The following is a 26,058-nucleotide window of genomic DNA, read 5'->3' on the forward strand; positions in this document are numbered from 1 at the left end:
TGTGAAAAGAGTACAAGCATCCTCCTTGTTCTACTTAGAGGTACCCTGAACAGGTTGCTCAACAGAGGTGGATATCAGCTTTCACCACCCTGTGCAGCAGTTTTGTTGCCCACTGTACAGTACATCTAGGCACATAAGACACCTGTTTTTCTGCATGAAGAAGGCTACTGACAAACAAGGGCAATTGTGTTAATTTAATTCAACGACAGTATTCAAACCCCTCCTATATTCTCCCAAAGAAAACCACAGGGCTCTGCGGGCACCAGGAGTCGAAATCGACTTGACGGCACACTTTCCCTTTCCCTTTATTCATAGGTCTAGCCACCTAATGGTGCAACGGGGAAGTAACTTACCTAGGGAGCAAGAGGTTGCTGGTTCGAATCCCTGTTCGAATTTCCCAGACTATGGAAAACACCTGTATAGGGTGTTTTCAAACACCTGTATAGGCTGAAAGGCATCATCTCATACCTTCAACTTTATTGTTATTACAGCCAACGGCCTCTCATTGCAACAGAACCACACAGAAAACTATACATCTCGTCACATCAGTAGCATCGATAGAAACTACAATAGGAACAATACAATAAAAACTACAGTATTGTACATAAGAAAGTTTCAAATAAATAAAATCTGTTCACCCTCCTAATGTGCTATGCCCACATCTACCCTCTCAACATTTCTTCTGCGAAGTTTACTTGCAATGCAAAGAAACTTGGCAACTCTTGCAGAGATAAAATCGTACAGGTCTGCGAGTAAAAACTGCACTCTCTCCTGGCCTGAGGTCAATCTATGATCTCTTAAAGGGGAGAGATTGATTCTTCTCTTAGATCCTTATAAAAACAGCAACTCAGCAAAACGTGTTCAGTAGATTCAACCTCTCCCGCTTGACACGGGCACAATCTCTGGAGATAGGGGATTTTCTGGAATCGCCTTTCCAGGACGGCAGAATGAAGGGCATTGAGTCTGGCCGCAGTCATTGCTCTACGATGTTCAATGAAAGATAGCTTTATCAGGTATCTAGCCGGAAGCCGTCTATCAATTTGGGCCCCCATAAAAACCCCAGATCTTATTTTGCTAACATCCTCCTGCTTGGCAATGTCCATACTGTGCGGGAGGAGGCAATGGTAAACCCCTCCTGTATTCTACCAAAGTAAACCACATGGCTCTGTGGTCACCAGGAGTTGACACCGACCCGACAGCACAACTTTACTTATTAATCGTTCTGCCTTCCCCCATGTAGCATGGTGTCAATTAAACAATGGGTTTTTATCCATCCAGCTTTAATTTTATATTCCTGTCTCTACAATACATATATTGTACTGCCTTTGTAGGTGATTGGTGTGGGGCAGGTGGGATTCACCTCTACAAAGCCTGAGACCAATGCCCTATGACTTTCTCTTGGCTGCTTCCAAACTGTAATATGTAAACAAGTCTGAAAATGTGTTTAGCCAACTCTAGTAACCCGTGTTCATTAGGTTTTTGGTACTTTGTTAGCAATGGCTTTGGTTTTCAATAGGATTTAAATAAATACAGACATTATGCTGGCTCTCTGCCCAGCAGTGAATTTTTCATCCTCCTCCTCCCGCCATTAGAAACCGGGCAATACTTCTCTCTTTCAGCTTGATTCTATGTGCACTGAGACCCACCCACTCTCCCAACCTGATGGGCTCAGTGAATTCCTCCCCACCCCCACCCCGGGTTTTGTTTCCATTTTTATTTTTAATAAAAACCTAGAGCCTTTCTATAAATAAACAAACTTGCCTTCTCAGCATTTTAATGTTACTTTTTTCACAGGGATCTCTATGTTGTATGTAAAGAATTTGAGGTTTGCAAGTAACCAAGAGCAAAATGGCCTGTGAACAGTCTCGTCTTTCCACTAAACTGTTCAGACAGATGAAACTTTTTCAGAAATCAGAGATTCCATTTCCCCTCCTCCCTTTTGCTAAGCAAAGAGTAAAAGTTATTCCTTGACCCAACAAAGAAGCAATTTATAGCAAATATTGGGCAACTTTATTATTTATTTTTGTAAAAACAAGACAAAAATAGTTAACAAAACATATCAATTAATTATCAGATACAAAAACACACTAAAAACAGTGGCAGAAAACCAATACATAGTCCATGTGGTTACAACAGCAGTTGTCTTCTGCTTTGTCCATGGGGCTGTCAGGGAAACCTTGTGTTTATAGTTTTCGTGGAATATTGTTATCATTGGTTCAGTTGTCCAGAAGGAAAAAGAACAGAACTCAGTGGTTTGTAATGTATGTAAAAGGGCCTGCAAGCTAGGCCACTCTCCCTAGAGACACTCTCAGCGATACTAATTCACCTCCAAGATTTACCTGATGGAAATGGCTCAGTTCACTGTGTTTGCTGGCAACACTTCTGAGGCCGAGGGTTGGGAGGGTGTGTGAGGGAGGGAGGGAGGGAGGGAGGGAGAGAGAGAAAGAGAACACACACACTCATATATGTGTGTCTAGGATACCAAGAAGGGGATTACTGAACCTTCTGCCTATGTCAAAAGGCTTAGATTCAGGTTAGTATCTCGGGGGTACTTCTGAATCTCATATTGTTCTTGGATGCCCAGGTGGTAATAGAGGCCAAGTGCATCTTTTACCAGATTAGGCTAGTAAGCCAGATACACCTACCCTTGGATAAAAAGGATTTGGTCATTGTCATTCATGCCCTTTTAATGTTCAGGTTAGGTTATGGCAATGTTCTGAGTGCAGCTGCCTTTTAAAATTATTCAGAAACTGCAACTAATGCAGATTGCAGCAGCAAAGGTGTTAACAGGGCTTGCTGCACAGAGCATATTGGATACAAACTGTACTGGCTCCCAATAGGTTTCCTTGCCAATTCAAAGTATTGTTATTGACCTTCAAAAAAAAACCCAAATGGTTTTGGACTGGGGTGTCTGGGACAATAATTAGAGCCTCCAAAGATTATTTGGGTGAAAAGGCTGTTCATATAGGAAAGGTCTTTGATTCCTATTCCTGCACCATTAGAGTTGCAGAAGATGGTCTGCACAAGGCAGGGCCTTCTCAGTAGTGATAATTAGACTGAAATATTCCCTCCCAATAAATATACATCTGGGTTCCTTGTTTTAGGCATTAAATTAAAATCTTATTCTTTTCATAGGGCCTCTGGATTGTGGGGATGGGATATAATCATGGCTCTTATTCTGTTGCTGTTCACTTTGTGTGATTATGGTTTAAATGTAGTTTGTTTTTACTTTGATGTACGCAGCCTTATAGATGATTTGGTGGAAAATGTTAGTCCCAGAAAGTGTGAGGAATTGGGGTTCCAAAAGGGGAGGGGTGAGGGGAAGAAGCACATGATCCTTCACCCCACTTCCCATTGTTTAACTCACCAGCATTCAAATGTAGCCCAGTTTGTAAATATCCTCTCCACCAGACAAGGCAAGGCAGCTGGGGTTAGGAACATAGGAAGCTGCCATATACTGAGTCAGACCACTGGTCTATCTAGCTCAGTATTGTCTTCACAGACTGGCAGCGGCTTCTCCAGAGTTGCAGGCAGGAATCTCTCTCAGCCCTATCTTGGAGAAGCCAGGGAGGGAACTTGGAACCTTTTGCTCTTCCCAGAGCTGCTCTATCCACTGAGAGGAATATCTTACAGTGTTCACACTTCTAGTCTGCCTTTGAGATGCAACCAGGGCAGACCCTGCTTAGCTGTTCCAAGTGAGCAGCTTGCTCCAAGAGGTGGAATGAGGTCTTAAATATCTCCAGGTTCGGACTGTCCCTTCCAGTCTCCTGCCTGGAGAGCAGAGAGATTTAAAGGGACAGCCCTCTGGCCTGGAGTCTTTCCAGGCCCTCTTGGCTTGTTGCCAACACTAGTCTGCAGGCTTGATGAAGCACGTGACATATAGGCCTCATTCGGACATCACAGGAACTGGCTGAGAACTGCAGTTTGCAGTTAACATTCTAAACTGGAGATCACATCACAGACAATATCACATTCCCAGGTTGGGAAACTCCAGAGGCAGGTGAGAGTTTCCCCTCTCACTTTCTGGTCCTCCGAGCTTGGTTCTACCCACTTGTACAGCCATGCCAGTGCCAGGCTGTGGGCATGGCTTCACAGCTCCAGGAAATCGCTCACAAGGTTGCTGGGGGTTGTAATTTTTATCCCCTAATTAATTAGCAGAGTACTAAAGAAGCTACCCTCTCCAATTACAGAGTAGTTGCAGAATTTAGTTGTTGAAGCTATTTAGAGAAGACGCATGGAGATTTATGTAGAACTAAATACTAACTATTTATTGGTGAGGTACACTTTGGGTAGGAAAGACCTAACCCTAATCTACAGAACTACATAATGAATAGGGAGGGAGGGAGATGTTTCCATCCTCTCTCTAAGAGGAAAGGAAGGGATTTTGACTCTCAACAGGAAATACCTGTTGAGTCATGTCAGGTGTCATAGAGTGGAGACAGGTAGAACAGTTAGGGAGACCCTTACTCACTATCTCTACTCCCAGCGCCCCTAGTGGTCATTAGGGTAGTTGGCGCAAAACGTTGATGCACTGGAAGTCCATCTCCAACAGGTGTCAGGCTGTGGACATGGCTTTACAGCTTCAGGAAATGACTCACAAGAGGGGATTTTCCACAGGTCCAGCGTGCCCAGCACAGATCTATCACTGCCATTGCTGCAAGGATCAAAGACTTCAAGCAGTGCTCCCTGATAATGCCGCTGGCCCTTTAATTATAAGAGCAGGTTGGCTTGGTGTGCCTATTGAGCCAGCGTGGTGTAGTGGCTAGAGTGCCGGACTAGGACTGAGGAGACCCGAGTTCAAATCCCCATTCAGCCATGAAACTAGCTGGGTGACTCTGGGCCAGTCACTCTCTCTCAGCCTAACCTACTTCACAGGGTTGTTGTTGTGAGGAGAAACGTAAGTATGTAGTACACCGCTCTGGGCTCCTTGGAGGAAGAGTGGGCTATAAAATGTAAAAAATAATAATAATAATGGCAGGCAAAGGAAGTAGGAAGTGTGCAGGGAGGGGTGTGGCATTCAGTCAGGGAACGCACCATGGAGTGCCGGGTGAGCCCTAGAGTGTAACCGCTGTTGGTGCTGCTCCGAGCTGGCCTCTCACTGGTCGCATAAGCTGTAACCACATTTATAGCGGCAGATGCATGCAGACAACACAACAGCCCCTTCTAACAGAGTATGGGTTAGAGTAGCGAAACTGAGGAGTAATCTCAGCTCCAAATTCCAGTTTGGTAAGTAAACTGAATCCTGTGGTTTGGTTGCGGGGCTGTGGTTGCATGCATCCAGACATTGCACGAAACTGGAGTTAGCAGTTTGCCGGTGTGGTATACTAGGGGAGCCCAGGCCCAGTGAGTGTCCGTTCTGGAGTCTCTGGCTCCAGGATTTCTAGCGTCTCCAAGGGCAGGCTCTGCCTCTAACCTGTTGCCAGGGCTTGGGACTTGAATTGGGTCCAGGGCTGCCTCTTCTGGCCCAACTGACTCTGCATGACCACTCAAGGAGGGAGGACATGATAGCAAACATTCTGAGAGATAGTGGAGGTGAACGGATTTTTTTCAGAAGCAGATTTTTCATGAAAACTTAAAATACTTTGGAGGAGGGGGTAAGCTTTTAACATTGTAATGAGCCAAGAAAGGGATCCTTTCCTTGTTGACATAAAAGAAAAATCAATAATAGCATACATGTTAACATGAAATATTTCCTATTCATTCAATACGTCTTTGGGATCCATCCTATGTTCCTCTTGACAGCATAAATCTTCCCCTGCTGCCTGCAGCCTCAGTGATTAAATAAATAAAAAATCAGCTTCCTTATGAACAAGCAGCGCTCTGATCTCCTATTCATTTATTTGCAGGCCTCATTAATATAACATCACTGCAACAAACAGCTAACGGGGGTAGTGGGGGAGCAATGTCAGGCTGAATAATGGAGTTGCTCTGCTGAGATAACAATTAGGTTTGGAATGTACTATCAGCTAAGACAGAGACAAGGAGTGATCATGCCAGGCTGATGAACTAGCACTGTGGATGTTCAGAGCCCCTGCTGGGCTCATCTACTGGGATGGAGTCAGCTACAAATATAAGGATGAAATAAAAAGGAAATGAAATAGGTGCTTTCTTTTTGTTTTGCTGCAGATTTTGTTATACCACGACTCTGCCTTTTCCTTGTCAATTATGTCCAAGATAGTTTATATTGCAAGACTTCATGGGCTCTCTTAAATACCTCGGACTCAAGCCATTTAGGGCTTTATTTTATTTTATTTTATTTTATTTATTCAATTTATATACCACCCTTCCAAAATGGCTCAGGTAATAGGTAATATAGGTAATAATCAGCACTTTGTATTTCGCCCGGAGACCTATTAGCAGCCAGTGTAGTTCTTTTAAAATGGGTGTAATACGATCTCTTTGGGCAACCCCAGATACCAACCTGTCTGCTGCATTCTGTACTAACTGCAGTTTCCGAACTGCATACAAAGGCAGCCCAACGTAGATCGCATTGCAGTAGTCAAGCCTGGGTGTTATCAGCATATGCACTACTGTTTTTTAAGGTTGTTTTATCTGCAGAAATGGACGTAGCTGCCAAATAAGCCAAAGCTGATAGAAAGCACTCCTGGCCACTGCCGCAACCTGAGAAATCCAGGAGAGGTTTGGGTCCAGAATTACTCCCAGACTGTGTACCTGATCTTTCTGGGAGAGTGAAACCCCATCCAGAACAGGCATATCTAAACCACTTCCTAAGTCTCGATCTCCCACAATGAGTAACTCCCTCTTGCTTGGATTCAGCCTCAGTTTGTTCAACCCATTACCCCCTCCAGGCAGGCATTTAGGGAAGATAGGCCATTTCCTGATTAAGTAGACATAGATTAGGGTGTCATCAGCATACTGATAACACCTTGCACCAAATCCCTGATGATCTCTCTCAGCAGTTTCATGTAGATGTTAAAAAGCATTGGAGACAGTATGGAGCCATGCAGGACTCCATACCGGAGATCTTGTTTTGAAGAGCAACAGTTTCCACATGACACTATATGGAACCTACCCAAGAGGTAGGTGTGGAACCCCTGCAAAGTCGTGCCTCCCGTTCCCAACCCCTTCAGTTGCCCCAGTAGGATACCATGGTTGATGGTATTGAAAGCCACTGAGATATCCAAAAGGATCAACAGAGTCACACTCCCCCTCTCAATTCCTAATTGGAGATCATCCAACAGGCCAACCAAGGCCGCCTCAACCCCATAGCCTGCCCGAAAGCCAGTTTGAAATGGGTTCAGATAATCCGCTTCTTACAAGACAGCCTGGAGCTGAGACGCCACCACTCTCAATCACCTTGCCCAACCATGGGAGGTTGGAGATAGGCCTATAATTGCCCAATTCTGAGGGATACAATGCAGGCCTCTTCAAGAGTGGTCTAATAATTGCCTCCTTGAGACAAGGAAGCATCCTGCCCTCCCTCAGAGAAGCATTAATGACCTTAACAAGACCCTCTCCAATAACCTCACTGCTAGATTGTATAAGCCATATTGGGCAAGGGTCAAGAGGACAGATGGTAAGGCACAGTGTCCCAAGTATCTTGTGCACATCCTTGGGAGTCACCAACTGAAACTGATCCATTTTAACCACACAAGTGGAGCTGCTGGACACCTCCACAATAGACTCTGCAGTAACTGTAGAGTCCAGTCCAGCTTGAATATGAGAGATTTTATCTGCGAAAAATTCATGAAAAATATCACAACAGGTGATGGATCCAAATACTCATTCAGGGGAGGAGGGGCATGCACTAGCCCTCTCACAACCCTAGACATCTCCACTGGACATTAACTTGCAGAAACAATGTGGGCACAAAAGAACTGCTTCTTTGCTGCATGCATTGCCAGAGCATAGACCTTCAAATGCGCTCTGTGTTGTAATCTGTTGGATTTGAGCTGAGTCATTTTTCCATTAGCGCTTGAGCCGTCTACCTTGCCATTTCAGCCACCGTAGTTCTTCCGTATACCAAGGGAGTAATTTAGGAGCGGGTCAGAGAGGGTGTTTAGGAACAATCATGTCTATTGCCCAAGTGAGTTCATTATTCCAAGTCTGAACCAGGGCATCAAAAGAATTGCTGGCAGAATCAGCCTTAAAGTCTTCTAAGGCTTCTTGGAATCCTGTGGTATCCAATAGCCTTTTTGGGTGGACCATCTTAATAGGTCCCGCGGAGAAGGACTGAAGCTGTGAGTCCAACCTTAACCAGCTGGTGGTCTGTCCATGACAATGGGGAAATCACAGGAGTCCCCACCCACGGAACACCTTCCAGATCAGAGCAAAAAACCAAATCGAGAGTGTGACCAGCAATGAATATATTATAGCATGTTCAAATCGCAACACATAAAGCATCTGTTCACCTCCCTTTATGTAGTGTAGACATGTGAATGTCAATAGGATTGATTGATTGTTAAATTTTTACACCACCTTTCATTAAAACAATCCCAAGGCGGCTTACACAAAAATTAAAAACAAGACTATAAAAATGACACCGTTAAAATATTAAGCTAAAATATAAAACAAATCTGACTAAAAAGATTTAAAATACAAGCATAAAAACTGCACAAAATACAAAGAAGCAGCAGTAGAGACAATCATATAAAAGCCTGAGTAAAAAGTCAAGATTTAACACACTTTATGAATGTGTTAGTGCGGTGTGTGGTGGGGAGAGCTGGTCTTGGTAGTGAGCATGAATTGTCCCCTTTGCTAAGCAGGGTCCACCTTGGTTTGCAGTTGGATGGGTGATCACATTTGGGCACTGTAAGATATTCCCTTTAGGGGGTGGGGCCATAGCTCAGTAGAAGAGCATCTGGATGCTTGCATGCAGAAGGTCCCAGGTTCATTCTCTGGCATCTCCAAGTAGGGCTGGGAGAGACTCCTACCTGAAGATTTAGAGAGCCACTGCCAGTTAGTGTAGACAACACTGAGCAAGATGGACCAATCTGTATGAGCCAGCATCCTACGTCTATGCAAGGCCCAGTGCTCACAGCTGTGTGTCTGTGCTCTTAGTGGAGGAAATGTTACTTTATCAGTGGACTTGGCACTTGGTAGTTGCATATCTGGGATAGTAATCTGATTACAGTATTGCTTGTAATTATACTGGGTTACTGTATCGGTGCAACTTCCTTATGTTGTTAATGCACCAAGACAACATCATGATGCAAGGTTACAGTTGCCCTCGAGCTCAATTTTTGCAGTAGTTTATAGAATTGAGACATTAGACTATAGGATTGAGACAATAGAGATTGCAGTAGGACACAGAAGGATTTATACAGTAAAAGTTAAAGTGTGCCATTGAGTCCATGTCGACTCCCGGCAACCACAGAGCCCTGTGGTTGTCTTTGGTAGAATACAGTTCTTGCTTCCTAGATCAATCTCTACATCCATTTCATATAAGAAATGCTTTTATAGAAATTGTATCTAGGATGTTTGGGAGATAAATACAGTAGTACTTGTTTTCACAGAGATCCTATGAAGATTGATTAACATTTTCAGCGTGGATGAAGTATTTATGGCTTTGGGAAAGGCTTGCTAATATATGCCTGTCTCCATAGACACCAGCTCCTGAGTGACACCTTCATAATGATAATATAATACTTTCCCTTGTGTAGCTTCTTTCATCCAGTGATTATCAAGCACGTTAGATAGCAGCAGTAGCTGGAACATTGTGACATGCTGCTAGAGTTGGGATTAGAACTCGCAAGTCGCAAATTCCCAGCCCCTTTTCTGAATGGTAACATAAGCTAGAGAAGTGGAGGCATGACTTAAAAAAAATAACCTCTTTGCTTTCTTGTTGTAAGGATGAACAGGATAAAGGTGATTAAGCATCTGTACGCCAACACCCTGGGTCCAACTAAAGGCTATGCATGCACAGAAGCATGCTCTGCTCATGTTATCCCTAACTGAATGGGGAATTGCCTGTGTAAATGGTGCTGCATATTCCACAAACCAAACAAGTAGCCAGAGTTGTGTGTGCAGAGCCATTTTCAAACAGCAGGAATCCCACAGGCAAACTATTCAGCTGGATGAGCAGGGGAATTAATACACTCTCTCCCCCATATATGCCAGGTAGCTGGATTGGAGGTTTTTCAAGGGGGCTGTGTTCATGTGGTCCTTGTTGCGACACACATGCTCTGTTGGATTAGAGCTTAAAAGGTCGATACAATAATGAGTTGGCTGTGATTCATTAGTGATAGATACTTCTCCCCTCCATGCAAATTAATACCCTTTCTCTAAAGCAGGGATAGGCAACTTTGGCTCTCCAGCTGTTGCTGATCTACATCTCCCATCATCCCCAGCTGCAGTCATTACATCTGGGAATGATGGGAGTTGTAGTTCAGCAACAGCTGGGAGCCAAGGTTGCCTACTCCAGCCCTAAAGCAAACATTTATGTGACACATTTCATGACATCTTCTGACACCATAACAAAATATGGAATTATGAAGAGTGATCTGGAATCTATCATTTAGTAAATATGTAAAAATCCTAATATTTATCTTCAAAAATTAGTGACTGACATCAGAACAATGGAGCCCTTGCAGTCATAATCACAGAAGGCAACAAAGACTTAAAGGGTCCAGTTGCATAGGCCCCTGAATATAGAACTGGACTGGGTCAAATGTCCACCCAGAATCAGTAAAAAGCTGCAACCTTAATGGTAGCTGACATTCTGTAGACACTGTGATATCAACAGAAGCCTGAGGCTGGGTTTATCTTGCATAATTGAGTCTTGAATCTACAAAAGAGTAGGAAAAGCTCCTAGTTTGGGTGCTATAGATAGGGCAGCTGGGTGGACTTTTGGCCCAGTCCAGTTCTATATAGAGGGACCTATGTAACTAGACCCTTTAAGTCTTTGTTCCCTTCTGTGATTATGACTGAATTTCCCCAGCTGTAATTAATAGAATGCATCTGTTCTAACCCTGAGGCTGCATTGTGACACAGTTCCTTCAAAACTGTTCAATTAGTGGCCACTAAAATCTAGGTCAAATGGGGAGTCTGGTTCGGGTATTTTCCAGGTCAGAACATTTGAAAAATAGAAAAGCCATTCTGCCTTGTTTGACACTGTAGTCAGGTTTTGTTGACTCAAGCTAGGTAAGAGATTTGAACAGCAACTCAGAAAATGGCAAGCAGTGTGTTGTACAGGGAGGGGCAAAGCAACTTGGCTTGTCATGCAAATACTGCAGCAAATGCATTTTTAAAAATAACACACAGTTGTAAAGGAAATAACTGTCAAGAACCGTGAACCATTGTGTACGGGTGACTTCTAAGCATAAGTAGCAGCAGACCTTCAATGCTTAGTATAATATAATGCAATTTGATTTTTGTATAGTGTCTTTTGTAGACACATGATGCTTTGCAAAGGTAAATGATACAAGACGTGCTACAGAGTGTGAGTTACAGAAAGAGGGAGTGAAACAGACACTACACAGTGAATAGATTAAAGCTTTTAGTCCTAGGGTTGAGAGCAGAGGGGAAAATGGGAATTCAGGCTACGGCAGAAGATGGAAAATAGTGTTTTAAGAACACAATGCAGCACTCTATCAAATGATACCTGCATGGTTAGCTATATCATGGAACAGTTTTCAGCATTAAATAATACTGCTTTAGAATTGCAGAATCAACAGGAGCAGAAGTGAAGTGAGGAAAATTAAAGGGTATAAGCGAGAGAGAAAAGAATTGGATTCTGCTGCTATTTGAATAGAGATGAAAAATGGAGGAGGAAGGTTACATTAAGAGACCATATTGAGACTAACTGGGTAGAAGGATGCTTTCCTACAGTTTGTGGTGGGAATGGAAAGCAAGTACACAGAAGAAGCTGGTTTTAATTTGTCAGAGGGAAGAAGAGTCTAGGTGCTGGTGAGTTTCTAAAAAGAGAAATGTCAAGGCTCAGATCAGCCTGTAGGCTGCATCCTGCCACCTAACCCCAGGTGTGTAGAGTGGGCTATGGTTCCTTCATGATAAGGAACATTCATATTTTAACATACATATTACACTGCCTCCACACATGAGAGGAAATGGTTAGGAAACAAAGCTGGAACAACAGGAGATTCAGCAAGTACATTCATAAAGATCAGAGTAAAAATAACATAGTTCAGGGATTAGCTAATTTAAAGAAATAAAAAAGAATGTCCTACTTAAGTATTACTTTTCTCCATGAATCACAGAACATCTTAAAGTAAAACAATTGTAGCTCATTTAAGAGCAACAATTTCCCCGTCTTAACTGTGTTTTACAAGAAATGGTCTCTTTTGAAAGAAAATGAAACCGTTTTTGACACAGTGTTTGACACAGAAATGCTAATTCTGAATAAGTACTTCAAAACCACAGAGAGTATCAGCTCATGTTGATCCTGTTGTCATTAAAGGTATAAGACAAATGTTATTTTCTGATTTTATGAAGTGAAACGTTCCAGTACTGGCTTTCTGATGATGAGGAGAAGGAGAGGGAGGAGTCTGAATGCTTCAGCATATGCTGAAATTGCAACTCACCAATTCTTTGCTTATCTCATATTCTGAAACTGTTCCAATACATGATGAATTGTCAGGGGCGTAGCAAGGTTGGAGTGGGCCCAGAGACAAAATTTTAAAATGCCCCCCACCACTGAAGCTCAGCTCATGAAGTAAAGAAATCTTAAATGAGGCTGAAAGGTTTTGTAAATTTGGGACGATGCAAGTCATTTAATGGTACTAGAAAAAGACATGCTTTTCTGGTAGCTCCAGGTCTTAACACACATCAGTTTTGGAGGATGAATACAACTGAAGGAAGCCTGGGTGGGTGTGCAGCTGGGGGAGTAAGTCATGTGACTTGCCTCTGGGGGCCCCCCCAAGGCAGTGGGCCCCCAGACAACTGTCTCCCCTTGCCCTATTATAGTTACGCCCCTGTGAATTGTAATGCTGCTATGTGTCAGAACTTGTCAGTGCAATGGTTTATTCTGAACCCATTTGGTAGGTTCACATGTAAAAACTGTTGTTAAAAATGGTTCTGGGAATTGGCCCTAAAAAAAATTTAAGGGCACCATGAATGGGAATGGTGTACTTTGTCATACCACAAACCACTAACAGAGCCAGAAACTGATACCACATGTTCTGGTGACTGGTGTCCATCTATTGCTAAGACGATAACTGAGCCCGCCACTGGGAGTTGGTTGTAGAAGGTATCTTTTCCAAGACTGGGAGCTGCAATAGTTATGACAGAGGTGTACTATAAATAGTCAGCCCATGGATAAACTCCCCCCATTTAGTATTTCAAAGAGACATTTAAGGAGGTGTGAATGCCTTGCTCCCTAATAAAATGTGTTATTTAACATTCAAAGCCTGTCCAAAGTGGAGCTTAATGAAGTTCTCTGGAGTAACTGTCAAGCCTTTTAAGGTTACTTGCTTTTATAAAAGTCTATAAAAAGGAAACCAGTTCTGCTCTGCCACTAACAACCAGCTGTAGCCTCCCACAGCTAATTGAACTTGAGTTTCACCATAGCTGGCACAGAAGCTGCCTCCCACGACTGTAAGGTATCAGGGCATGATTCAGATGGTGGGAAAGTAAAATACGCGTGCTGGCCTAGGAGTAATTGAAGTAAACAAACCAGTCTGCAGAGCTGGACAGCATTATTAGGCTCAGCTCTAAGGACATGTGAAAATTGCAAGATGAAATGCAATGTAAACACTAGTGAAGGCTAAAGGGTGTGATGGGATATTCTGGGGCTCCCTTCTAAGGACATGTTTGTGCCAACTCCTTGTCATACATTACTTTCAGATCAGTGTAAACCTAACTCACACACCTGGTCCATGACATTTCACATCAGTGTAAACCTAACTCACACACCTGGTCCATGAAACAGGTAGCAGTTAGTGAAGCTTTAGAATTATTGTGCTTAAAGCCATATTGGAGTGACAGTCCAATAGAATGGGGTCACATTACCGTATATTACTTGACTGTATAAAGTGCAATAAAATAAAATAAAATACTGGCCCACATGTTGCACAGTGTATCTTGCATGTGAGTGGCTCAAGAGAGTAAAATGCTTCAAGTAGCACACCCACACTCTGGAAGTCATAAGTCATAACTTTATTATTGTAACCACAGGTTACAAAGAAAAAAGGAAAAGTACATACCACAGTCACCATATACCACAAGATAATTATCATAATGAAACAGAAATTATACGTTAGGACAATGCTTGCTACTGGTAATTTTTTTCGTTTCCCTGGATAAGAAGGCGAAAATAGCAACCTGGTAGGTGACATAGGGGAATATATCTGCTAAAAGAAATATCAAAAATTCTATAACAGAACCCCTAAAGTTGTTAATGATCTGTCTTAAAGTCTTGTCTCTAATTGACTCATACCAAGGGCAATAGAATACATATAAATATATATATATAAATTCTCTAAGGTGTACCCGTGGCTAATCCTGTGTGTGGCAGCTCTTGCGAGAGTTCCAGCACAAGAGAATTGCTGGAAGGGCAGCTGCTGCCGAGGAGGGAGGGAGGTTGAGGATGAGGCAAAGAAAGAAAGAAAAGACATTGAGCAATGGCATCCATCACCGCCTAGTCTCCTTGTGAGGAGGACGGCCAAGCCAGGGCATAAGAGTTTAGTGAGGGCCATCTGTGCAGGCTGGAAGGGAAGCCCGGCTCGGCTTTCCTCCTTGCGAGGAGACCCAGCGGCGATGGATGCCATTGCTGTGTCTGAGGGGGTGAGTGAGCAAGTCGTAGAGTGCAGATGCTCTGCACGGGATAAGCTAGTAATGAATAATATCCTCCACCTGATAAGACCCATGAGGGCAGAGTAATTGTTCCACAGGTAATTTGTGAAATCTTCCATAGAGATAGGCTGAAGGCATGGTTTGAAAGCGCAGGGCAGTAAAGGCCTTCCTCAAAGATGGAGAATAGCAATTAGTCAAATATTGCTAAAAGATTTTATGTTTTTTATAGTATTTAAATCAGGAGGAAAAGCCAGAAAATTGCACCATAGCAGCATCCCTGCCAGCATCTCATGCAAAAGGCCGATCTCTAATTTTTTCTCTACTCCAAAGCCGTAGCTTTGAAATTGGAGGCAAAGAATATAACAACAACATAGACCATAAGTTCTTTTCCAAACAGTAATTACGGCCAGATTTAAATGTGTGTGTGTGTGGGGGGGGGGTGATCCTAACTTCTTAAAATAATTTATCAAGGTAAGATGTATTCTAATTGATAAAGAAGGTAGGCCTACCTCCATTCTTAAGCAAGCAGCAGGGGTACCCTGGGGGAGGCACATAATTTTTATTAAAAAGGAATTTTGAACAGTTTCCAGCTGGGTGATAATTTGTTCTTCCCACCCCCATACCTCAACCTCATAAAGCATCTGGGGAATTACCTTTCCTGAAAGATCTTTAGAGCTGGGGCAATAAGCTGTCCACCTTTAGAAAAGAAGAATTTCAAAACAGTCCTGACAGAGCGATGTGCTGTTATCAATTTGGCATCCAAATGGCTCTTCCAAGTAAGAGTTTTATTAAAATGGATTCTCAGATACTTAAAGAAATAAATCTTTGCTCAATTTGATATGAATTGATTGTCCATCTATTCCTGGTTTTACTATTGCCAAAAGCTACCACCTTAGTTTTATCATAGTTAATTTTCAACTTTTTGTTCTCATAATAGGTAGCTAGGCTAGAGAACATTCTACAAAGCCCCACCTTGGCATAGGAAATAAGGGCCATATCATGCATGTACATCAAAATTGAGATTTTATGTCCACTAAGCAATGGAGAAAAAAGCTTGAAAACTTCATAGCTGGGACAAAATTGTTAATATAAAATTAAATTAAAAAGGGCTAGAAGACAGCCTTGTTTAACTCCACACCCTAATGCTGTTGGTTCAGACAGGGACCCCTGACTTCCCACCTGAATCCTAGCTTTAGTATAAGTATGCAACTCAATCAACAATCTAAGGAGCTGCTTATCGATATCTGTCCTTGTGAATTTACCCCACAACCTAAGCCTATCAATCGAATCAAAGGCTGAGGAAAGGTCAATAAAGGCAACATATTAGCTGTCTACTATGCCCAGTTGTATATTTATGTATTAATGCTTTTAGAATGGCACAGTGGTCGATGGTACTGTGACCCTTTTAAAATCCAGCCTGCTCAAGATAAAATAGTTCGGTCGAGGTCTCCCAATCCTCCAGCATATTAAAAAGATGTTGTTTATACAACTAGGAAATACGTAGCAAGCTGATTGGGCAATAATTCTGGGGTTCCTGTCTATTTCCCTAAATTGGAAATATGATATTTTGTTACCAGTTTGGTGGTATAACGCATGACCTATCAATTTCTGTAAAGAGTTGAGCCAAGGAGACCACCAATGGGCATTCAGCTTATACACTTCAGGTGGCACCATATCCTTGGCAGGAGCTTTTCCAAGGGACAAAGTAGCAATGAGCTGATTGCACTCTGCCATTGTGACAGCTGGCTGTACAAGTAAATCATTTACCTCTAAGGCTAAGTCTATGGTGCTAGTCCGTAAGTTTTCTGAGAATTACTGTATATAGCTGAAAAATGATGGATCCAAGTCTCTGCATGAATATGAGCATCAGGCAGAGAGTGGTGTACATAAGAGCTGCTTGTCACTAAAGCCCAAAATTTCCTTTCATTTTTCTGAATAACGCTGAGGCCAAGCTCTCTCCATGAATCTTTAGCATGCTGAAATTTCTTAGATTTTAATAACTGTTTATATGGTGAGTGGGCTTGTATTAAAGACTGAATGGATGAAGCAGATTTCTCAGCCCTGGCTTTGGTCTGCAGCTTTCTCAAAGGTCATCTCATAGCTCTGTATTGGTGGTCAAACCAACCCTTTCCTCCCTTATTATACTGAGGGGGATTTTCGGTGGATAATTAAACATTTAATGCCTGGGTAATTTCAACAAAAATATTAAAAATAGTATGCTGCTGTTTGACATCATGCCTTAAATTTAACAACTGTGAAGAATTTAAGAACTTTGTGTTATACTAAGATTGCAGTTCCATTGAAGGCAACATCTAACCTGAATAAGATTTTGGGAGGTATAGCAAGATGTGAAAATAGCCCCCTTTTGCATCTGGAGCAACAGCACAAGAGGCAAATGACCACTTTCAGGGCAGGCTTGTACATCAAAAGAGTGAATCTCTCTCTATATAAAAGGCTTAGGTGGTCCGTGGCAATGGAGCATGGCAAGCCCAGGCCCACAGTGCTTTACCAATCGGAGGTAACAGAGCAGGAGCACCGTGGTGATTGGGCAGTGGGAATTCTATATAGAGATAGAGAAGTGAAGCTTGTGATGGTTATGGCCAGTTGGAATGCAGCTGTTACTGATGGGAAGATTGTAGAGGAGAGAAGTAAGTGTGTGTGTGTGTATAAAAGGTTAGTGGGCAGGGATCTGCAAAGAGAGGGGTTGTGAGGGAGGAAATAGCCCTTTCAGGAGAAGGAGGCTGTCACTGTGCAAATTAGATGAGGAAACAAGTTGAACAAGATCTGTTAACTCAGGAAGGGAGGCAGGGAGAGAGAGAGAGAGAGAGAAAGAAGGGAGGAGAAGAAAGACAGAGGGGAAGAGTGAGTGGAGGAAAGAGAAAAAGAAGGGAGGGAAAGAAGGAAGGAAGGGCGAGGGATGGGCTTGGACCTGTCAGCGGCCTGAGGGGAACAAGTGGCCATGGCAGCATCAAGGAAGGGCCCGGTCAACTGTCGCTGCTGCTTGGAGCTACAGAGGCCGTTGGTGGAGGGAGGCAGGCAGATGAGGGATGCGCCCAAGTTTGTCAGCATCCTGAGGAGAACAAGCAGCCATGGTGGCGGCAGCAAGTAAGGGCCCAGTCAACTGCTGCTACTACTCCTGCGAGGAGGAGCAGGGCTTGGGTGGGGAGGTCTCTGGGGTTAGGGGACTGCAGCTTGGCCAGTCGGTGTCGGCAGCTTGGCCAGTCGGTGTCAGCAACACTGCAGCCGTGACTTAAAGGGGTGAGGGGATGAGGGGGGTGGAAGCAATGGGATGGAGGAGGAAGAGCAGGAGCATAGCTCAGGTGAGGGTGGAGAGAAGTGAGGGTGGATAGAGGTGAGGGGGCTGTGGTGGGGGGTGAGGGGAGCAATCAAGTACTAGCGCGTAGATGCTCTGTGCGGGTTGCCAGTCCTACAGTAGGTAAAAGCATAGGCAAGACCAGGAAATGATCAATAACACTGGCCCCAGCAGAGCTTATATAAGTAAAATGACCATGGGAATAGTCATAATTAGTACCATGTAAAATGTACAGACTGAACTGGAAAGCCAGCTTCAGGAGCAACACCCCTTGTTTGTTTAACATGTGATCCATAACACTCTGGAAGTGCTGTTTAGATTGGAAGCATGTTGCTTGCTGTCAGTCAACATGCTTCCAATTTCCAATCTAAGTGGTGTTTTCAATCTAAGTGGTGCTTCCAGAGCGCAGGTGTGCTACTTGCAGTATTTGTGCTCTTGCAAAAAAGCAGAAGACTGCTAGTGCTTCTCTATGAGCCCATATTAGCATGGGCAGATTGGGACTGACTGCATTACGCTGCACATCATGTGGACCATGTTCTGAGATGACATGGAAAACCCTTGCCATTCCCACTCTATATTTCACTCCCTTTGATGTTTCCCTTACTGTTGAATTTATATTGTGAATTTCTCAAGGCTGGTTCTTTTCTTTGTTGCTCATGCTTCATTATAAAGTGCACTGTGGGGTGTGTGTGTGTGTGTGTGTGTGTAGAAAGAGAGAGGAAAAATGTAGGCTTGTTCACACAACCAAATAGGGGTGGGCAGGAAGGAAGGCAAGATCCTACCTTTCTGGTCCCAGATGACCAGAACCTCCTTTTGGCTCTGCAGGTCATGCACCCACATGAACATTGGGAGCTGGGGCCTCCAGCTATCCCACAATGCATTGTGTGAGCAGTGGAAAGGCAACCCTCAGTACAGCAACAGCTCTTCTCTCCCTGGCCCCACTTGCCACACAACTCTAAGATAAACATGGCTACTGGGAACAGTTTAAAATGCAGCCATACAGACGACCAAAACAAAAAGCAAGGATGCCTCTCTTTTTAAAAAACATTATTGTATTGTTTTAAGAAAGCTATAAACAGAGAAATAAGAAATACAAAAGGAAAAGAAAAGAAAAGAAAAAAGAAACAAGATAATCAAACCCAGCAAATACAAAGATTCTCAATACAGTCTTTAGGTGTCGACCTGAATTCCTCCAACCAACATGTCTCCCCGCCACCTACAAATTATTGACTTCAGAACTGAAAAAATAACAAAAATGATATGCTTACGATCTGCATTGATTTCCTCTACAAAGAAAAGCCAAATCTCGGATGAGGTACCAATCCCTGCAATATATTATATTGAATAAATGGTTTCCATATTTGAAAGAAAAAATCCTCAAATTTGTTTTTAATATTTGCAGTCATTTTGACCATTGATGCATATTCCCAAATTTTAAAATGTCATTCATCTAAAGTCAGAATCGAATTTGCTTTCCAACAGGAAGCATAAAGGAGTCTTGCCACCGTTATCATATATAAAGTTAGTTCAGTGTGTTTTGCAGGAATATGCAGTTTAGTAAAATTTAACATGAAAATTTCTGCAAGAAAAGGGAAATCTGTATGCAAAATTTGCTGCATCTTAGAATGTATTGTTTTCCAAAATTTTTGAGCTTTTTTACATGTCCACCACATGTGATTGAAAGTACCTGGCTGCTCCATACATTTCCAACAATCTCCAGGGTAGTTATTGTCCATCTTTGAAATCATTGCTGGAGTAATATACCAACGCAGGTACATTTTATACCAATTTTGTCTTAGAGTACTCTTCACTGTAAATTTTATATTCACCTTCCATTGAAATTCCCATGGTTGCATCTCTATTGTTCTGTTAAAGTTCTGCATCCATTTTACCATACAATCTTTCACCTGTTCAGATTCTGAGTCATACTTCAATAAAAGTTTATATATAAGACCTAGCATGTGTTCTGAGTTCTTTGTTATTAAAATTTCAAATTATGTCAAATCTTTCCCACCTTGCTTCCATACTTCTTCCTGAATAATGCTGTTGATCTGTAAATATAGTAACCAGGAAGGAGCTAGGATGCCTCTCTTTTAGTTCTACCTACTTTTAACCTGGGTAGAAGATCTGGGCTACCCAGGTTTGGATGTGCTGGTTTGGGAGGACTCCCAGTGCCCCAGACAGTCACTGGAATCTATGGTCATGAGCACAAAGTTGATGTCTTTTTGGGCCCTCTCTTCCTCACCTCACGTGTGTATGTGTTTATAAATAATTGCAACATAATTAATAAATTATCTCTTACATACTGATAGAGATGTGCATCCCTTAAGAATAACATGATTATCTCAGGATTACTCAATTTGTGAAAACTTGATAAAAGGCTTTAAACATAGGAAGAAACATAGGAAGCTGCCTTGTACCAAGTCAGACCATATGTCCATCATCTGCACTGACTTCCAGTGGGTCTTCAAGGTTATTGGCAGAAGTCTTTCCCAGCCCTATTTGGAGATGCCAGGGATTGAACCGGGGATCTTCTTCATGCAAAGCACATGCTTTGCCACTTTGCCCTCCCCAAAATGTTGATTAGGTGTGAGAGCACACAAGGAGCAGGCCACTGTAGTATGAAGCAAAACCACCCCAAATATAGTTGGGATATTCTATAGTGCAGCAGACAGTCTGTCAAGTACTAAGCTGGATAGGAGATGACTGTGTAATAAACCTGAAAGCAAGCTCTATTCACAAAGCAAATAAAATTATTTTGCTTTCATTACTATTGAGCTCATCATGCAGATGACAAAGGAGAATTCTATGTCAAACGTACAAGTAGTGCTGAGCCAAAATGGGAAAGAGACATCTACTGCAAACATTTTCATCACCACCAACTAGTGAAATGCTCTTAACTTTTTGGCAGTTTTTTTACCCTTTCATTCACAAAAGAGAGAGAAACTTCACAATGCACATCCAAGTACTCATTCCATTAAAATTAATGCAGTGCAGAATTTATTTGTTTGTTTTTAAAATTATATTATATTTTATATTCCCATCTCTGGACAGTTTACAGCAAAATAAAACAAATTAAAACCTTAAAACAATTTAGAAGACTAACATCCACATTCAGATGTGCATCCAAATGCAGATGCCATTCTTCTGCACTGGATTACTTTCAACAAGGTGTGAATTTGGATGTGCATCTCACTACAAGGAAGCATCTGCCCAGTTTCCTCTGTAATAAGCACAAGTTTCATCTCCATAAGACACACATAATTAAGATTTCTATCCTTTCTATTCTAAGGAGCCATGACCAGAAGGAAAATAACAACTAGTATTATTCCACAAACACTTCTGCATGTGGAAGAGTTCATGGCCTACTTGTCTTTGGATTTAATTTCAGTTTTTTCAAGTAGTGTTCTTGCATGAAGTCTGCTTCCACATCTTCCACATCCAGAAACCTGTGCAGCCAATCTATTGGCTATGAACAGACATGGAAAATTTGTATGAGAATGCAGTTGTCGGGTTTGTAAACATTTTTGCACACACATACCCAAAAAGGCAACTATTAAAGAAAAAATGGAACTTTATAATAATTTGGTGTGGAAATGCTTTGTTGAAATGGATGGAAATACATGTGCCCACCAGAAATACATGTGCCCACCAGAAGGATCCAATGCAATAATATGTTGCCAATCAGAAATACGTTTATTCTTTTCCTTGCTCTACAACCTGCTTTTCTGCAGCAGTATATTCAGATCAGCATTTCCTCCTTGAACAAAGCCTTTTGCAAACACTTTGTTACAGGATTGCCATAGAACCGTGTCACTTGAGTAAGTCTTAAATATAACAACATACTTTCAGTAATCCTCCAGATCTGGCCTGTTCTTAGTTTACCATGTGATTGCTTCAAAGCCTGCCATGTGATAGTGGGGTAACAAGAAATGGCACACATTCCTACCATTTGAAGAGAGCCTTTTTTTAGTACTTTAAAAATTGTTTTTGAAAATTGACAGGCTGGAAATGTGTGAGTCTCAGTTTTCCTTTCTTAATAACATAACTTTATCACTTCTGACTGTGGGAGAAAATTTGAATATTCAACCCAACTATATCATAGGATGTTAGAGGCAGAGTGAGACAATAAGATGTCAGGAATTAGAAAACTATGAAGGATCGGAGGAAATCAGTCTTTTGATTTGTGAGGCAGGCTTATATGTATTTGGGGTTTTAGGGTAACCACCAGTGTTCTCTCTAACAGGGATTCCCAGATGTTGTTGACTACAACTCCCATAATCCCCAGCTGCAATGGGGATTTACACACCCGTGAGGTGGAGGGGGTCGCTTTAAGGCATGGGGAGGATGCCGCCTCCCCTGCCGTGCTTCCCCCTCCGGCGCTGCTTCAAAAACTGCTGGTGCAGGGCAGCCGTATACCCTCTTGCCGCCCCGGTCAGCATAAAACTGGAAGTGGTGTGCACACTAAAACTGGAAGTGGAGAGTGCACGCACCACTTCCAGTTTTATGCTGTCCGGGGCGGCAAAAGTCAGTTGACCTCCAGTACGTGCAAGGATACCAGTGGGAAATGTATCCTATGTATTTTACATTATAGCTGCCCCGCGCCAGGGGTTTTTGAAGCAGCGCCAGAGGGGGAAGTGTGGCAGGGGAGATAAGGGCACCCTCCCCATGCCTTAAAGCAACCCCCGTGTTCAAACTGGTTCAAATGCGGGGTTTCCGAACCAGTTCGGTGTTCTAGGGATAGAATGCTGAACTGGTTCGTGCACACCGCTATAAGTTACTTCTGCTCCCATAATGATCAGAGAATATTTCAGGCTGGCAGTTTTTCACATTCCTTGTAACTGGAAATATTACCATCATCTTGGACAGCTCACCCTTGGTTGCATAGTCTGACCCAATTAATGCTTCCCATCCAGGTGTCTTTGCTTAATACCTCATTAAACAGGTACTAATCTTTCCACAGTGGTCCTTCTTTATATTTGAACAAATTCCTCTCAGTTTGTCTCCTATTAGCTGTGGTTTCATGCATATCCACTTCATTAGCAAAGTCTTTTCCCTTAATTTTTTCCTTAGCTGATTTTGCACATATCCACAAGTTTGCAGTAGACACCTTCTATATCCGCACCCCACCCCACCCCACCCCCCAGTAGGGATGAGGACTGTAATAGTTTCTGAACTGTACAACGCCGGTTACTTGGTCATCCTTTGGTTTCTTCCTCTACTTTTTTCATATGCTACACCAAAGCTGTTGTTTGGATGGAGTTAGGAGGAGCAGTGTATTTGCATATTTACCATAGTTTAAAACAAAACTGATCCCATAATTGTCAAGTTGATGGCAAGATGATGGTATATATGGCATAAGATGAGGACACTTAGCAAATTAGCAAAGTGCAGTGTCATGGATAATGATCAACAGAAGAGCTCTCATGTGGATAGTTGAGAAGATGGTGGTAGACTTCTGATCATACAGTACAGCAGCCCCATTGACAAATCCTGGCTGCATGTGTTGTTGGTTTTTTTTGTTTCATTGGGACACTTGGGCCAGAACTATACACTTGGCTGGACATACTCATGCATTTATTCCCACTTATTCTTCTCCTTAGAAGAGATCCATTTGCTAGATGGGCCGGGGTAATTTGTTCAAGGTGACAGAAACCATATTTACAGTGACAAAGGGGGCCTAGGCCTTTTTTGCAACCACTTATAGAACCAATTCCAGGTTTCTTTGGCGGCAGAGTTTGTGCTTGATTGTAAACTCTTTGCTTTGCTTCCTCCCCAGATTCTCACAGTATCAGGCCCACCAGAAGGAGGAACACGAGTGACAATTCGTGGAGTTAACCTTGGCCTGGACTTCTCTGAGATTGCCCACAATGTGCAAGTGGCTGGTGTGGAATGTGTTCCATTGGAAGAGCAGTATATCATTGCTGAGCAGTGAGTTTTATGTGGCTGCACCCGATCCTTTATGTGAACAAAGATCACTTACAGCATACAGGAGGACTTCAATATCCGCGGATTCACGTATCTGTGCTCGGGTAAGACCCCTGACCTCGGGATACGCATGAGGGGGAAAAACCACGCCGACCTTTCGTATCCACGGGTCAGGGGTGGCTGGAAATGGCCACAGAGGTTTGTGTTTAGGAGCCTCAAAATGGCTCCTTTTTAAAAAAAAATGAAAAAGGTGATTTGGGGCCAATTTGGAGGTGTGTTTTGGTGATTTGGGGGGCACAGTGAAACTCAGGGAACCAGAGGAGCATGGTAGGGAGCTTCTCCTCGCATTTCCTTCCAAAAATTGGTTGATTTTCTATCATTTTTTATCATTTTCCCAACAACTGGGAACCTAACCCCTGTGATTCCATAGCCCCAAAGACTCAATATCTGTGGTTACCATATCTGTGGTTGCCGCCAGGAACGGAACCCCACCGAATATTGAGGTCCTCCTGTATATGTTAAATGCTGTTGCACCTTTCAACAAAAGCACAAGTACAATTACATTTACTTATCCTGGCAAGAACAGGTTGCTAGACGATGGTTTTTAATCTTGGAGTCCTAACAGGCAATCTAAAAAGAATAAACATATAAGCCTGGGTGAACCATTTGTGGGGGAAATACAGTACATAGGTTGAGGCATTCACTGCTTTAGGTCTGTGATGTGCAGGACCAAATGGAAACATCTTATGTGTATAAAAATCACTGCAATAGTATTGTATAAAATGTATAAAATGTGTATAAAAATCACTGCAATTATATTGGGGTCAAATAGACTTTAAGTCATAGGCTGACAAATGATTTGGATTCTGACACTGAGCCGCATCCAGACTAACGTTGCCCTTGTATTAGAACATTGTCCATGTGGGATGATTTTTTCTGATTCTCCCCTTCTTTCTGCTGCCCTCAAAGTATGTCCAAATTCTTGCTCCATTACTTCAATTTAAGACAAAAAATAAAAAAAAAATGAAACCATACTAATTCCTGCAGGGTCAATTACAGCCTCAGGGTTAAATGTGCTGGCATGATCCTCCCATAGGGCCATTTCTCCACTTCAGAATGCATGTGGAGGAATGCTTACTTCTGTTTCAAAATTGCCCTGTGCAATGGGAGCTTATATGAGAGGGAGAGGAGCTTCAAGCCTGCCCTGTCTCCCTGAGGTGTCTTGAACCCAAAGGACTGTTTTGACATCGTGGGGAACTTTCAGACAACGAATCCTCCACATGCATTCTGAAATGTAATGATCCCACAGGCTCCCTTTGAATAGATTCCTAGCTCATTTTGAAGCAAAATCATATGTATTTTCTTAGAGCCAACATGACCTAAATGACATATTGTTGGAAAAACATCTGCTGTTAATAGTTTATGCTTAATTAACCCTGCCTCGGTGCCAAGATGACTTCTGGAATCACCTTCCAGCTCAGCAGCTCATATGCTTCTATATTTCTGTCATTTCCTTCTTTCCTGTTCCACAGCACTGCACAAACGAAACCCTGTACCTGTCAGGCCAGATTCTCAGCTAGTATAAATCAACAGCGCTCCAATGATCTAGGCCAGCTTGCACCAACGACAAAATGAGAGTCTGGATTTTTATCTCGGGGATTAAATGGCCCTTTAAAACTTTTATTAAGCATTTTGTTTCCCTCTTAGTCTGGACTCCTGCTTTGCTAAGCAACTTTCCTGATGAGCACCTTGCAGTTTACCCTCAGCCTCCTCCCCGCTCCAATTGGAATGCATCCCGCCGTGCTGCCGGATGCAGGCAGCCATTTGTTAAGCGGGTGAGGCGGTGACAGCAGTTTAATCCGAATAGGCCTCTGCTGGAGTCAATTCATTTATTTCACTAAGAAAAATGTCAGCTGAAAATTAGAAAATAGGCATGTAACAAAGGACAGGCAAACAACCCTTCCCCAGTGACACATGTCCCTGTATTAGCTGCTTATTTGTTTGTTTTTGTGGAGTTTCTATTTTTTTGTGTGGGGGGTGAGGAGCCAGTGCCCAAAAAGGAGGAGCATGCCAGTAAATTCTCATCCATGTGGGACAAGGTAAGAAAG

General features: G+C 42.6%; 1 protein-coding gene across 11 annotated transcripts in view; it reads left to right on the forward strand.

Annotated features, from left to right (window-relative positions):
• The window catches only part of PLXNA2 (plexin A2), a 615,006-nt gene that overhangs the window by 419,299 nt on the left and 169,649 nt on the right, over positions 1 to 26,058 (forward strand). For 10 of the 11 annotated variants that reach the window (XM_053244546.1, XM_053244547.1, XM_053244555.1 and 7 more), the window contains one exon: positions 23,802 to 23,953. In XM_053244546.1, coding sequence (XP_053100521.1) covers positions 23,802 to 23,953 — 152 coding nt within the window. Of the gene's footprint in view, positions 1 to 19,087; positions 19,850 to 23,801; positions 23,954 to 26,058 lie in introns of those variants that run through there. The other variant, XM_053244557.1, reaches the window with a different exon arrangement.

This window comes from Hemicordylus capensis, chromosome 4 (genome assembly GCF_027244095.1).
Source record: "Hemicordylus capensis ecotype Gifberg chromosome 4, rHemCap1.1.pri, whole genome shotgun sequence".
NCBI classification, from domain to species: Eukaryota; Metazoa; Chordata; class Lepidosauria; order Squamata; family Cordylidae; genus Hemicordylus; species Hemicordylus capensis.